At 40.2% G+C, this 16009-nt stretch overlaps 1 protein-coding gene across 2 annotated transcripts in view; it reads right to left on the reverse strand.

Moving 5' to 3' along the window:
• Positions 1 to 16009, reverse strand: part of cfap20dc (CFAP20 domain containing) — a 388329-nt gene that overhangs the window by 183633 nt on the left and 188687 nt on the right. For both annotated transcript variants that reach the window (XM_043708208.1, XM_043708209.1), the window contains exon 9: positions 5249 to 5435. In XM_043708208.1, the coding sequence (XP_043564143.1) occupies positions 5249 to 5435 (187 nt within the window). The remainder of the gene's footprint in view (positions 1 to 5248; positions 5436 to 16009) is intronic.

Raw genomic sequence — 16009 nt, forward strand, 5'->3', positions numbered from 1 at the left:
AAACTAAGATCCGATTCAGTTCAAATTCCAACTTTTAATACAATGAAACATAAATCTGAGATAAGAAGCAGTCTATATAAGCTAACAACAAACTAAATAAATGCCTGCACTTTTGAGTTTTGGTCATTTATGTTATTTGTCATTGCATCCACAACCACCACCACCAATTTATTTCCTTAAATGTAGCAGTGGAAGTCCTAAAGACCGAGCAACCTATCCACTATCGTCACATGTCAGAAACTTAACAAATTCAATTGCTTATTTCTGCTGAACTGTCTGATCTTGACTGATACAGCAGAATTATCCTGTAGTCAAGAATCGTTACATTCAAATGTCAGTTTGATGCAATACCAGGGAAATCAGGATAATCATATTTCAGAGCAGTAAATCATCCCTCACTCACAATTTTAAATTACTCAGTCAATCTTAGTCCAATGCATAAAAGGCTGTGCATGGGAATCTCTTAAAGTGAAAGAAAGTGATAGTCAGTTTCCTGATAGTGAAGCAACTGGAAGTCCTCTGAATGGTGACAACAGGACCAGCCAGAATAACTGTTGCATTCCAATAATAGATTCTATCTTTGAAAAACAGAAAAGCATGATTGGAGGAACGGAACATGCCAGCATGGAAGAGGTAGAATCTTTTCTTGGAGGAGTAGCTGCTCTTAGATTTGTCTGTCCCACATTTGCTCACTCCCCCAATCACAGCTCTGTAGTTACTTCCTGACAGTGAACTAGCTCTGAAGATTAAAATGTACATTTAAAAGGGCAAATTTCCAAGATGTCAATGTTGGAAATCCACTAAACAGCAGAATTTTTTGTCCCCATTTCTCTTTTACCATGTTAATGATCATCTTTTAAAACATCTCATATGTCTTGGTGTCAAATATTGTCTGATAACAAGTTTTTTGGGGAGTTGGGATGTTCAAGAGGAAAAGAAGCATAGAGATTCAATAAAGGAAGGTAAGAATACACAATGGAGGGTGTCTTGCAGAAACTGTACAGGGCTTTGGTGAGATCAGACCTGAAGTCCAGTATCAAGTTTTGGGCCTGAACTTTCATTGAGCTGATAATCTGAGTGTTGAAGTTTTGCCTCTATTTTTGACAGATTTCACTTTAACTGATAAGGGGAGATTGTGTACCCTGATTTAGAGCTTTCCTCTTTCCAGCCAGGGAATATATTTGTCCTCTATTTACTTTCTCGAGCTATTCAAGAATTGTATGCCTCACGAGATCACCTCTGATGCTCATCATGTCTCCTCAAAGGTCAATCCTGTCAGCCCGAGGATCCATCTGCTGAATCTGCATTTTCTTCCCTCTACGTACAGAGACTAAAACTGTACATAATATTCAAGATGCGGTCTCACCAAGGCTTTAAACAATTGCAACAAGACTGCTTTACTGCTGCATTCAAATTCTCTTCCAATAAATGCAAACATATCATTTACCTTCCCAATTGTCTGCTGTACCTGAATGCTAGCTTTTGGTGACTCATTAACAAGGACACCCAAATCCCTTTGTACATCAACACTTCCCAATTTCTTGTCATTTAAGAAACAGAGCATTTCTGTTTTTGCTCAAAAAGTCTTTCCATATCATATTCCATCAGACATGTTCTTTCAAATTCAGCCTATTTATAGCTTCTTTGCACCTTCTCAGAATTCACAATGCCACCTAGCTTTGTAACATGAGCAAACTTGGAAATATTACATTTGTTCCCCACCCCAAATAACTTATGTAAATTCTAAATACCTACTGGTTTCCCTTTATCAAATCTGCTAGTCACACCCTCAAAATACTCTTGCAGTAGATAGTCCCTCTTGAGTTGACTGAGGTATATTTCCCTCAGGCTTACAGACATGGTCATTCAGTTAAAGCACATGCAGTATATTTGCATGTGACTACATGATGGTAGTCAACTCCAAAGTACAATGTTGAAATGGAACAAAAAGAGAGACTAAAACGTGCTGCAGCTGATGCTTTTATGGTGCCAACCTCCTTCAATGATAGATACATGCAATTGCTGTCCATGGAGCACGCTATGAGATATTGATGAAATCCGGTCAAGATGGATACCCAGATGTCAATGAGTGGCAGTTGCCAGATATGCATTCAAGATTTTCATGGTGGGAATTGCTTCTGCCTGTTTTTTGCTATTGTTTGAGATAAAAGCAAACTGCATATACACAAGGTGAGCTTGTGTGTGATGTTAATACATCCAAATAACGCACCATGTACAGTGGTTAGCACTGCTGCTTTACAGCGCCAGGGACCCAAATTCAATTCCAACCTTGGGTAACTATGTGGAGTTTGCATGTTCTCCCCATGCCTGCGGGGGTTTCCTCTGGGTATTCTGGCTTCCTATCATGGTCTAAAGATGTGCAGATTAGGGTGATTAGTCTGCTAAAAATTGCCCTGTAGTGTGTAGGTTGTGGATTAGCCATGGTTAAAAAGAAACTCTTGCAGGGTTACAGGAATAGGTTGGGAGAGGGGTTGGATTTGGATGGGATGTTTCTCAGAGGGTTGGTGAAGATTTGATGAGCTGAATGGCCTCTTTCTGCATTGTAGGAGTTCTTTGATTCTAAACATGCCTTTTTTCACTGACCAGTGAGATTCACATCTAGCCATTCAAACCTAAGGCACAAACTCAGATATTTTTAAACTGCAATGTTGAGAATCTAATGTTTCCACTCTCACAATAGTTTTCCAATTGTCTTGCCATTGTCCACATCATTCAGGCTCCAGGACAATTCTGGCCCAAGTTGCTGATGGAACAATTTCACTATCAGACTTCATGCTAAATTCTTTCAAATATTAGAGTCACTTTTCCATAGAGGTTCATTTTCAATAAGATTATTAATTAGCCCTTTCTCATTGTACAATACCAGATAATAATAGCTGATTCTCTAGTTCATTTCTCAACATACTGTTCTAAAAGCTATCTAATCTACAATCCTAGAATTTGTCTGCTCTAGTGGTATCAGTGCAAAGAATACAGAGTTAACATTTTGAGTCCAGTGATGCTTCTACAGAATCCTAAGATCCTTAAGAAAAGTCACTGAATTTGAAATGTTGACTTTGCTTTCTCTCCACAGATGCTACTAAGCCTGCTAAATTTCTCCTGCAATTTATGTTTTTGTTTCAGACTTCCAGCATCCACAGTTCTTTGTTTTATTTTTGTGCTAACTAGGCATGCCTGGTCTAGATTTAAATTGACATTCTTAAATTACATGATCCTTTATCAACAGCACTACTCCTTCCTAGATGTCGAAAGTTTTTAAATATTCAGTTCTCAGCCTTGGACACCCTGCAGCCACATCTCCATAATGGTCATTGGATCTTATCTGCTTACTTCTATTTGTGCTGTCCATTTATCCACAATGTTGTGAATCCTACATGCCTTGAGTTCACACTTTGATTGACAAGTCAAAAAAGTTACTAAACAATTAGTTTTCTTTGATGTGAGGTTATGAATAGAAATCCTTATAATTTATATAAGGATTGAGCACTTGAGGATATTTAAATGTTTTGCATGTACCTATATGACTAGGTCCTTTTTCAATATAGTAAATGTTCTAATGTATATTTATGCCTTTATTTTGTTTCATCTCAATAGGCTGATGAGTTTTTCCACGGTGAATATTGGGTATGTTGGCATGGATAGCGTAAAGGCCAAGGGTGGTAGTGGGTGGATTGGCATGAGTTTGAGTAGGGAATGGAGATGACATAGAGGGTGAGTGATGCAGTATGAGCATTGAGAGTTAGAGGGCATACAATGTAATGATACAATTTGGCAAAAATGCAAAGAGTCAAGGATATTTTATGCAGCCCACTTCAGTATTCAGTCGCCTGAGGCTGCCATTGCTATGTCCTGGTGAGCCACTCTGACTCCATCAAAATCCTGCCTCTAGAATGATAGCCCTGTAATTTGAGAGTGAAAACCCAGGACTTATTCTTCAAACTTAACAATGGATATATTTGCATTGTAAATAGAACAGCAAAGGTTTACTACATTGTTTCCTCGGATGAGAGGACAGTCTTATTATGAGGGTGCTGGGTAAAATGGACTTATTGCCTAGGAAGTTTGGAAGAATGCGAGATGATGTCAGTGAAACAAATAAGATTCTGAAGGGGTTTGACAGGATGGACCCTCTAAGTTTGTTGCCCCTGCCTTGGGTATCTCGATCATGGGGGCAGAGTTGCAGTATAAGCAGTGCAATCATTTTGGATTGAGATGAGATTTCTTTTAGTCAGAGAGTTATGAATTGTAGGAAATCTCCACTCCAGAGGGTTGTGGATGCCTCATCTTGAGTATGCTTAAGATGAAACATTTTTGGACTTTCAGGGATTTAAAGGACATGAAGGTGAAATTGAAGCTGAAGATCAGCCAAGATCATATTAAATAGAAGGGTTGGGTGGGCTATATCATCTACACCTGCTCCTATTTATTACATTCTTATATTCTTGTTTGAAAACATTTTATAGTTTTCAAGTAAATTTTCCTTTACACATAGAGGCAGTGAACTTTAACAAAGAAGTGGTAAAAACATATAGTACCTTTTGTGTCTTTTGAGTAAAATAGCCCATGTCAATTCACAAAAGCAAATTTAGATACTATCTTAAAAGAAACCATGAGGTCAGATCGTCAAAAATTGGCTTAGAGAAGCAAGTTTTAAGGGATGTCTTAAAAGAGGAAGAAGAGTTTTGGTGAGCGAAATGGACAGCTAAAGGCACACCTGCCGATAATGGAATAATCAAACTAGGAAATCACAGACACTATCATCGGGCGAATTGGATAATGAATTTACAAGACATTTTTCAGCATAGGACACAAATCAATGTTCAAACAAGTCAAGGTTGTGTGACGGGATGGGAGCATTTTGGCCTTTGGAAACCAAAGGTTATGGTAAAAAGCAAATAAACATAACTATGCTAAAAATGTAGCATAATCCGAGAAAGGAATTGGAAAATAAACAATGAATCCATTGTTTAAACTCATTTTAAGTTAACTAAGTTACAGTAGAGGTAATACCTTGAAACATGGCAAGCATATAGGAAACCTCAGATAGGATAATAAAAAGAAAAATCAACGTGTATGGAGGCAGAATTATTAGAAAACTACTGCAACAAAGCATTCAGACATTGATTGGGAGAAAACTCATAGTGTTGACATTCAATATAACAACTTGGCATTCTTCTAGGTTTAATTGTGTGATATTTCAAGGTTTCTACTATATATTGTTTCTTACCCAAAGAAACAGCTTCAGATGTTTGCTTTGTGAAGCAAATATTTTCTTCGTTTATGTGGTTAGCTGGTTCTGGTCGAATTGAAGTCCGTCTTTCTGATCTGCCAGTCAATCTTTCTGATATGGCATCTTTATTATAATGAGGTTGATAGGAGGATCTAGCTGTTTTGTTATCCATCAAGACAGACAACTAAAGCATTAAAACCGGAAAATAAATCAAACTTATCTTGGATCAGTTTAGACATATGCTGTTGGCTAAACAAACATTAATTTGACAAACTTGAGTTAAAAACTAGTAAATGTGATAGAGTCATTAGCGTCATAGAGATATACAGAATGGAGACAGATCTTTCGGTCCAACTTGATAATTCTGGCCAGATACCCCAACCTAATCTAGTCCCATGCCAGCACCCGGCCCATTATTTCTCCAAACCTTTCCTATTCACATACCCATCCAGATGCCTTCTAAATGTTGCAATTGTACCAGCCTCCATCACATCCTCTGGCAGCTCATTCCATACAAGTACCACCCTCTGCATGAATAGGTTGCCCTTAAGGTCTCTTTCATATCTTTCCCCTCTCACCCTAAACCTATGCCCTCTAGTTCTGGACTCCCTCACCCCAAGGAAAAGACATTGTCTATTTATCCTATCCACGCCCCTTGTGATTTTATAAACCTCGATAATGTCACCCCTCAGCCTCTGACGCTCCAAGGAAAACAGCCCTAGCCTGGGCGGCACGGTGGCACAGTGGTTAGCACTGCTGCCTCACAGCGCCAGAGACCCGGGTTCAATTCCCGCCTCAGGCGACTGACTGTGTCTGCGTGGGTTTCCTCCGGGTGCTCCGGTTTCCTCCCACAGTGCAAAGATGTGCAGGTCAGGTGAATTGGCCATGCTAAATTGCCCATAGCGTTAGGTAAGGGGTAAATGTAGGGGTATGGGTGGGTTGCGCTTCGGCGGGGCGGTGTGGACTTGTTGGGCCGAAGGGCCTGTTTCCACACTGTAAGTAATCTAATCTAATCTATTCAACCTCTCCCTACAGCTCAAATCTTCCAACCATGGCAATATCCTTATAAATCTTTTCTGAACCCTTTCAAGTTTCACAACATCCTTCCGATAGGAAGGACACCAGAGTTGCATGCAATATTCCAACAGTGGCCTAACCAATGTCCTGTACAGCTGCTACATGACCACCCAACCCCTTTACTCAATACTCTGACCGATAAAGTGAAGCATACCAAATACCTTCTTCACTATCCTATCTACCTGCGACTCTACTTTCAAGGAGCTATGAATCTACACTCCAAGGTCTCTTTGTTCAGCAACATTCCCTAGGACCTTACCATTAAGTGTATAAATCCTGCAGAGGGATTGAGTGGGCAAAATCTTGGTAGATAGAATATAATGTGGGAAAATGTAAGGTATGCACTTTGACCAGCAAAATAGAGGAGCTAAATAAAATTTAAATGGAAAAGAAAATGCAGAAAGCTACACAACAAAAGAATTTGGAAGTCCTTGTTCATTAATCACAGAAAGCTAGCATCCAACTTAAGCAGATAATAGGGAAAGCAAATGGAATGTGAACCTTTATTTTGAAGGGAATGAAGTATAAAAGTTGAGTGTTTTTGCAGAAAACAAGACAAGGCCTATTCAGACCACATCTGAAATACTGCAAACAGTTTTGGGCTCCTTATCTAAGGAATGATATATTGACATGGGAGGCAATCCAGAGAATTTTCACTGGCTGATTTTGGACATGGGGGGACTGTTTTATGAAGACAGGTTGAGTCATTTTGGCCTGCACGCATTGGAAGTTAGAAGAATGAGAGGTTACCTCAGTGAAACAGATAAAATTCTCAGGGGTCTTAACAGGATAGATTAGAAAGTTGTTTCCCTTTGTGAGAGAGTCTAGGGCCAGAGGAACATAATATCAGAATAAGGGGTTGTATATTTAAGACAGAGATGCGGAGGAATTTTTTCTCTCAGGGTAATTTAGTACGAACCCCCAGACATTGAGTCATAAAAATGTACAGCACGGAAACAGACCCTTCGGTTCAACTCATCCATGCTGACCAGACATCCCAACCCAATCTAGTCCCACCTGTCAGCACCTGGCCCATATCCCTCCAAATCCTTCCTATTCAAATACCCATCCAGATGCCTGTTAAAAAGGGGCAATTGTACCAGCCTTCACCACTTCCTCTGGCAGCTCATTCCACACACGTACCAGCCTCTGCATGAAAAAGTTGCCCCTTAGGTCTCTTTTCTGTCTTTCCCTTCTCACCCTAAATCTATGCCCACCGGTTCTGGATTCCCCTACCCAAGGAAGAGACTTTGTCTATTTATCCTTGCCCCACATGATTTTATAAACCTTGTTAAGGTCACCCCTCAGCCTCTGATGCTCCAGGGAAAATAGCCACAGCCTATTCAATCTCTCCCTATAGCTCAAGTCCTCCAAACCTGGTAACATCCTTGTAAGTCTTCTCTGGACCCTTTCAAGTTTCACAACATCCTTCTGATAGGAAGGAGACCAGAATTGCACGCAATATTCCAACAGTGGCCTGACCAATGTTCTGTACAGCCGCAACATGACCTCCCAACTCCTGTACTCAATACTCTAACCAATAAAGGAAAGCATACCAAACGCCTTCTTCACTATCCTATCTAGCTGTGACTCCGCTTTCAAGGAGCTATGAACCTGCACTCCAAGGTCTCTTTGTTCAGCAATACTCCCTAGGAACCTACCATTAAATGTATAAATCCTGCTCAGATTTGCTTTCCCAAAATGCAGCATCTTGCATTTATCTAAATTAAACTCTATCCACCACTCGTCAGCCCATCAGTCCGTCTGATCAAGATCCTGTTGTAATCTGAGGTAACTATCTTTGCTATGCACTACACTTCCAATTTTGGTGTTATCTGCAAACTTACTAACTAGAGCTTAAAAATGTGTTGCTGGAAAAGCGCAGCAGGCCAGGCAGCATCAAAGGAACAGGAGAATCGACGTTTCGGGCAAAAGCCCTTCTTCAGGAAACTTACTAACTATACCATGTATGCTCACATCCAAATGATTTATATATAGATGAACCTCAATTACCCAAAAATCGGATTATCCGAAGGTGATCTCGAGGTCCCGACAGAAACATTACATCAAGGACGTGTGCCAAACACTGATCGCATCTTTTGTTCACAGTGATTAAAAGTGCTACTGAGAACAATCCTGGGCTGATGGGAGCGCAGGAACCATCTCTAAATCCCACCCTCCCTCTCTCTCTCTCTCTCTCTTCCCACACTTTCTCTGGAGTCCTACACAGGCGTGTACCCTAAACCCCCCCCTTCCCCAGATAATCTCTCCAACATTGTCCTGTATGGGGTAAAAGTGGAACCTGTCAAAACATTGCAGTAAAAAGTTGTGTGTGCGCGCGTGCCATTTGGAGACTCACCCTCCAAAAGGCATCAGCAGCAGCAGCAGTCTTGTTGTTGGTGTCCAGTCCAGCTTCCTTATCTCCTGAACAGGGAGCAGACCTAATAGAAAACTCTGAGCCCCAGAGGAAAGGCATTGAATCGATTAACCGAATAATCAATTATCTGAAAGAAATAGTGCCCGTCCATCTCGTTCGGATAATCGAGGTTCCTCTGTAGATGAAGAAAAGTAGTCAACCCAGCACCGATTCTTGTGGTACTCCACTGGTCACAGTCCTCCAGTCTGAAAAGCAACCTCCACCACCACCCTCTGTCTTCGACTTTTGAACCAGTTCTGTATCTAAGTGGCGAGTTCTCCCTTTATTCCATTACATCTAACCTTGCGAACCAGTCTCCCATGGGGAACCTTGTTGAATGCCTTACTGAAGTCCATTTCGATCACATGCACTACTCTGCCCTCATCAATCCTCTTTATTCCTTCTTCAAAAATCTCAATTAAGTTTGTGAGACATGACATCCCATGCACAAAGCCATGTTGACTATCCCTAATCAGTCCTTGTTCTTCCAAATACATGTACACCCTGTCCCTCAGGATTCCCTCCAACAACTTGCCCACCACCAACGTCAGGCTCACTGGTCTATAGTTCCCTGGTTTGTCCTTACCATCCTTCTTAAACAGTGGCACCTCATTAGCCAACCTCCAGTCTTCTGGCATCTCACCCGTGACTGTCGATGATACAAGTATCTCAGCAAGGGGCCCAGCAATAACTTCCCTCGCTTCCCACAGAATTGTAGGGTACACCTGATCAGGTCCTGGGGATTTATCCACCTTTACGCGTTTCAAGACATCCAGCACTTCCTCCTCTGTAATATGGACATTTTTCAAGATGTCACCATCTTTTTCCCTGCATTCTATATCTTACATGTCCTTTTCCACAGTAAACACTGATGCAAAATACTTGTTTAGTATCTCCCCCATCTCCTGTGGCTCCACACAAAGGCTGCCTTGTTGATCTTTTAGGGGCTTTATTCACTCCCTAGTTACTCTTTTGTCCTTAATGTACTTGTAAAAACCCTTTGGATTCTTCTTAACTCTATTTGCCAAAGCTATCTTATGTCCCCTTTTTGCCCTCCTGATTTCCCTCTTAAGTATACTCCTACTGCCTTTATACTCTTCTAAGGATTCACTCGATCTATCTTGTCGATACCTGACGTAGGCGTCCTTCTTTTTCTTAACTAAACCCTCACTTTGTAGGCTCGATAGGATTTTCTGCCATTATTGTTTGTTGTGCTCAAGTTGTTGTAAGTGGTTTGTCTGGTTTCATTTCTTTGTTGAGACTTCATAGCGATGATACAACTGAGTGGCTTGCCAGGCCTTTTAGGGTGCAACTGAGAGTCAAACACATTACTGTGGCACTAGAGTCACATGTCGGCCAGACCAGGTGAGGATAGTAGATTTCTATCCTGAAGGACATTAATAAGCCAGGTGGATTTTCTGACAATCAACAATGATTTTGTGGTCATTGGTATATTCTTCATTTCAGGTTTTTAAATGGAATTCAAAAACCATGCTGTTGCAGCATTCGAACCCAGTACATTAGCTGAGTTACTGAAGTAATAGTCTCGATGTGATACAATGAGGCCATTGTCTCCCCTTATCTTCAAGATGTGGTGCAGAAATTCACCAAAGACACTGAGACAGTACCTTCCAAACCCATGACCACTTCTACTTACAAGGACAGGGCAGCAGATACACTGAAACACTACCACCTGCAAGTTCTCCTGTAAGTCACTCACCATCCTGAGTTGGAAATATATCATTGTTTCTTCACTGTCACTGGGTCAAAATCCTGAAATTCACTCCTCAGGAGTACTGTGGGTCTACCTGTGCCACATGCACTAGGGTAGTTCAAGAAGGCAGCTCAACACCATTTTCTCAAGGCCAATTGGTGATGAACAATGAATAATGGCCAGCCAGTGACACCCACATCCCAGAGTGAATATTAAAAATATTGAATCTTTGGAATTTTTTTTACTGCAGATGGCTTTCAAGGTTATGTTGTTAGAGCTTCAAGACTGAGACAGTTAGATTTTTAATCAGGCAAAAAGTCAAGATTAGCGGGAAAAGGCAAGAAAGTAGAGTTGAATGTCATCAGGTCAGCCATGATCTCATTGCATGATGAAGTAGACTTGATGGTCTGAATGGCCTTACCTCCACAAATGTCATCTACTGTATCGGTTGCACCTGATGTAGTTTCCTCTACATTGGGGAGACAAGACGCCTACTTACAGATCATTTCAAAAAACATCTCTGGGACACTCACACCAACCAACCCCACCGTCCCTTGGCTGAACACTTCAACGCTTCCTCACACTCCATTAAGGACATTCAGGTCCTGGGCCTTCTCCATCGCCAAATCATTACCACCCGATGCCTGGAGGAAGAATGCCTCATATTCCGCCTTGGGACACTGCAACCACACAGGATCAATGTGGATTTCAACAGTTCCCTCATTTCCCCTCCCTCCACATTATCCCAGTCCCAAGCCTCCAACTTGGTACTGACCTCCTGACCTGTCCATCATCTTTCCCATCTATCCACGCCTACCCCTCTTCGACCAATCATCTCACTCATCTTCATCTATCTATTACATTCCCAGCTCCCTTCTCCCCCAACTTTACCTCCCTTGCATTTATCTCTCAGCCCCTCAGTCCACAAGCCTCATTCTGATGAAGGGTTTATGCCCAAAATGTCTATTCTCCTGCTCCTCGAATGCTGTCTGACCGGCTGTGCTTTTCCAGCACCACACTCTTGGCTGTACTTCTGCCCCTTTGTTTTAAAGGGAGAAAGTAATGGCATGTAAATCAGGATTACTGCATGTAAATGCAGTGAGTGTAATAAATAAAATAATTGAATGCAGGTGCAGTATCTTGTGGAAATATGGACTGGATTTTCCATATTTCCAGTCCACTGATGTCCTGGATCAATGAAGAGCAGGACTGGATATTAAATATTCCTGGAAGTAAGCTGTTCAGGAAAGATAGGAAATAATGAAATGGAAGAGTGGCAGTATTGATTAATGAGAGCATTACATTGTCAGTGAAAGAGGATGCCCCAGAAATGACAAGAAAAATTACAAATTTGGCTAATGTTAAAGAAAAAAAATGATACAATTACATTGCTTTGTGTATTGTATGGGGCATCAACTTTTGGGAAGGATATAGATGGACAAATTTGCAAAGTATGGAGAAGTGTAAGAATTTTATAGTTATAATAGATGACGAAAATTATCCAAATATAGACTGGGAAAGTAAAAGTGTTAGGAGAGGAACAACTGTTGCCAGACGTATTCAGGAGAATTTTCTACATCAGTGTGCACTCAGTCCAATGAGAAAGAAAGCATCGCTACGTTGGGTTCTTGGGAATGAGGTGGGCCAAGTAGATTAAGTGTCAGTTGAAGAAATCACAGGGATGGTGATCACAGTGTCATAAAGTTTAAGATAAACATGGAAAAGGATAAGGTAAAATCCAGATTAAGAATAATTTGGTGGAAAGCCAACATTAAAGGGGTAAGAATGGATCTGGGTTGAATTACCTAATGTTAAACAAGGGCGAAAAAAACATTATCTTGAAGAGTGAGATACTGTCAAAGCAGAGATGACTCAGGCATAATTCTCTTGATAGGGAAAGAGCAGGCAAACAAATCTAGACCTCCCTGGATGACAATGCAGGCAGAAATTATTGTCAAGAGAAAAAAGCGTGTTTCTGATAGACGCCAGACAGGTAATACAATCCAGGACTAGACTGAATTTAAAATGTTGAGAGGTTTGTTGAAAACCAAATAAGAGAAAAGAAAGTATTAAGAGAGACTGGTAGCTAACATAAATGAGAATCCCAATATCTTCCATAAACAAACAAATGAACAGTAGGGTGGGAAAGGAGTAGTGCCAAATTAGGGGCAAAAATGGGAATTCAAACATGCAAGAATGGTTATGGGTGAAGTAGTAAATAAGGAAAAAGATGCTACCCTGGCCATGGTGAAAGAGAAGTTTACTGAATTGCTTGAAGTACCTAGTGTTGATGACAATGTGATATCGGGTGGTTGTTCATGCTTCAAGCTGACAAGAAACTAGGGCTGGATGAGATGAATGTAAGAATGCTGAGGAAGTAAGACTGAAGGTTGCGGAGCCACTAGCAATATTTCTTCAGTTTTCGTTAGACTCATGGTGCCACAGGACTGAAGCATTGTAAACATTATCATCTTGTTCAAAAATGGATGCAAGGACTAGCCAAGCAATGACAAACCAGTGAGTTTAACTTTAGTGTTGGAGATACTTCTGAAAAGAATAATTTAAGTCAAAATTAATAGTCACAATTAAGTTAAATTAAGGAGAGCAAGCATGGAATGCTTAAGGAAATATTGTGTTTAATTTACTTGCTGAAGTTTTGTTTTAAGTGTTAGGAGAAAAGCCTGCATAGGGCTATGCTGTTGATGCTGTGAATATGGAGTTTCCAAAGGCACTTGATAAAGTGCCGCACAACCAGTGAGAAAATATTAGAGCTCATAGAATAAAGCACCCTGTAACAAAATGAATTCAAAATTGTCTGAGTGACATTGACTCAGAGTAATGGTTAATGAATGGTTCTGGATTGTGGGAATATTTGTAGTAGAGATGCCCAGGGATCAATGCTGAGTAGGACTCTAGCTTTTATTGACATATGAATGACCTAAAAATTAGTTTTCAAGACACAATATCAGAATTTGAAGAAAAAATTTATCTTCAACGTATTGTAATCTGGTCAGGAGCATTGTGTAGAACTTCAAAAGGATATAGATAAGTTGGTGGCAGATAAGCCAGATAAATGACAGATGCAATTCAATGCATAAAAATATGAAGTGATCTAATTTGGTAGGAAGAACATGTAGAGTTTAGAAAAATAGAGGGTACAACTCTAAGAGGGGCGCATAAACAGCAGGACTTGTGAATACATGTGCATAAATAAATAATGGATAGACTGACAGACCTGTTAATAAAACATATGATAGCCAGAATGTATTAATAGGGCTATGGAGTACAAGAGGAAGGAGGTTATATTTAAGACCCTAGTTCAGTCTCAGCTGGAGTGCTGAACCCTGGGTGCCACAGTTTAGGAAGAATGTGAAGGCACTGGTGAGAGTGCAGAAAAAGTTTATGTATATGCTGTACATCTCTATGACTCTATAAATGATTCCTGATGAGGAATTTTGGATATGAAGACAGATTGAAGAAGTTGGGACTGCTTTCCTTGGAAAAAAAGAAGACTCAGAGGAGATTAGATACAAGTATTCAAAATTGCTACACACCAGGCAAGACACCCTCAAAATATTTCAAGAAAGTAGCCCAGACCCTAACTTTGCCAGTTGTTTTAAGCTGGTGTAGCGTGGTTATTCCAGGAGGGATGCAGGCTGGTCAAACTTTAAATGTAACAGAATTTATTTACAAGCATACTGAATGAAACACAAAAGAGAACAAAATGCCAAATAACTTAATCTATCCAAAAACCCAACAGATTTTACCACCTTAATGACGCTGTTTCCAATACTTGCAACAATTTCCATAAACACATCAAACACAGGGTCTTATAGGACAGAAGTTAGAGAGAGGGATGGTCAGCATGGACCTGCTTCTTTGGGTCCTGAAGCTTCAAAACTACCTGACTGCTTTCAGTGAATAGCTTTAAAGAAATCAAACCAGAGAAAAGGTTAGCTGGGAGAACTTCCCACTCCCCTTTCATTGTACAAGTGTTTTTTTTTAAACTTGAAAGCATTTTTCCCGAGGCAGTATCTGTTAGCTATAATCAAATTAGCCCTAAAACCTATCGAAAGCCAGATCTTTCGGAATTGCTGCTTTTATGACCTCCACGAGAAACAATGCCAAGGACAGCATAACCTTGTTAAAGAAGCAGCATCATCACAAAATCATGATGAGTCTAATGTGGGGGTGCTGGCGTTGGACTGGAGTGGACAAAGTCAGAAGTAACACAACACCAGGTTATAGTCCAACAGGTTTATTTGAAATCATAAGCTTTCGGAATGGAACTCCTTTGTCAGGTAAAGTTCTGGATGAGGCTGGACAGAGTAGACAGGGAGAAAATGTTCCCAAGCACAAAAGGATAAAAAAAAAGGGTGCACAGATTTAGAGTAATTGGTAAAAGAAGCAAAAGTGATATTTGGAAAAACATTTTACACAATGAATAGTTAGGGTCTGGAATGCACCGCCAGAATGTTTAATCTTGGCAGATTCAAATGAGAATTTAAAAGGGAATGAGATAGTTAGTTGAAAAGGAATAACATGCAAAGTTGCAGAAAAAAAGCAGCAGAAGGTATGAAGTGAGATACTCATTTGCAGAATTGGCGCAGACACAGTAGGCCAAATAGCCTCCTGCTGTGCTGTAACAATTCTGTGATTCTGTTTTAGATCAAACATTTCTGAGACCTTATTGTTTCCACAATTGGGGCATTAAAGAACATTCGTGAACAAATTTCAAAGCTAACTAGATATGGGAATCATGCTTTTGGATCCCCAAATGTTACCTCACTATTTAGGAACAGAAAAGAGGAGAATAACTATAGTCAAACAGATTAATATTGACTGTGTTCAAGCTACTTGAATCTATCATCAGAGGCAGAAAGCTAAAGAAGAATGAACACTTGGAAAAAGTGTTGATTGAAAAGAGTCAACATTGATTTAGACTGATTGGGCATTCCTAACTAATCTATTTGATTTTTTTTTCAGAGATGATTAGCATGGTGAATTTGGGAGTGTATGAGCATGTTGTCAAATGAGATTTCATAACTTTGTACTGAAAAGACTTCTGATAAAAATGAGAGCACATAGATTTGCAGCAAAACTTGGGACTTGGACTACTAATTGGTTTACTAATTGGTTGGGATGGGATTACTGTAGAGATATAGCATTGGTGCTCTAATTGGTGGGATCTGACAAGTGATGTGCACAGGGATTAACACTAGGGCTTCAAGTATGCAGTAGAAATGTTAATGGCTGAATGAAGGTATTGAGAGCTAATGCTCATATTTGCAATTGATTTTAACTTGGGAGGCAAAGGGAATTCTGTATAGGATATTATGAACAGACATAGACCAAGTATGTGGGAAAACTAAAGTTTATGAAATTATGCGCACAGAACAGCAGCCTACTTTGGAAATGAAAAACGCAAATTAGATCATTAGCTGTGTGAGACAAAGACTGCAAAGAAAAGCTGTTGTATGGTTACAAAAAGGCAAATGAAAGTTGGCTTTTACTATGTGGTGGTTAGAAAGTTAGGCAATGCTGCTTCAAT

This window comes from Chiloscyllium plagiosum, chromosome 18 (genome assembly GCF_004010195.1).
Source record: "Chiloscyllium plagiosum isolate BGI_BamShark_2017 chromosome 18, ASM401019v2, whole genome shotgun sequence".
Classification (NCBI taxonomy): Eukaryota; Metazoa; Chordata; class Chondrichthyes; order Orectolobiformes; family Hemiscylliidae; genus Chiloscyllium; species Chiloscyllium plagiosum.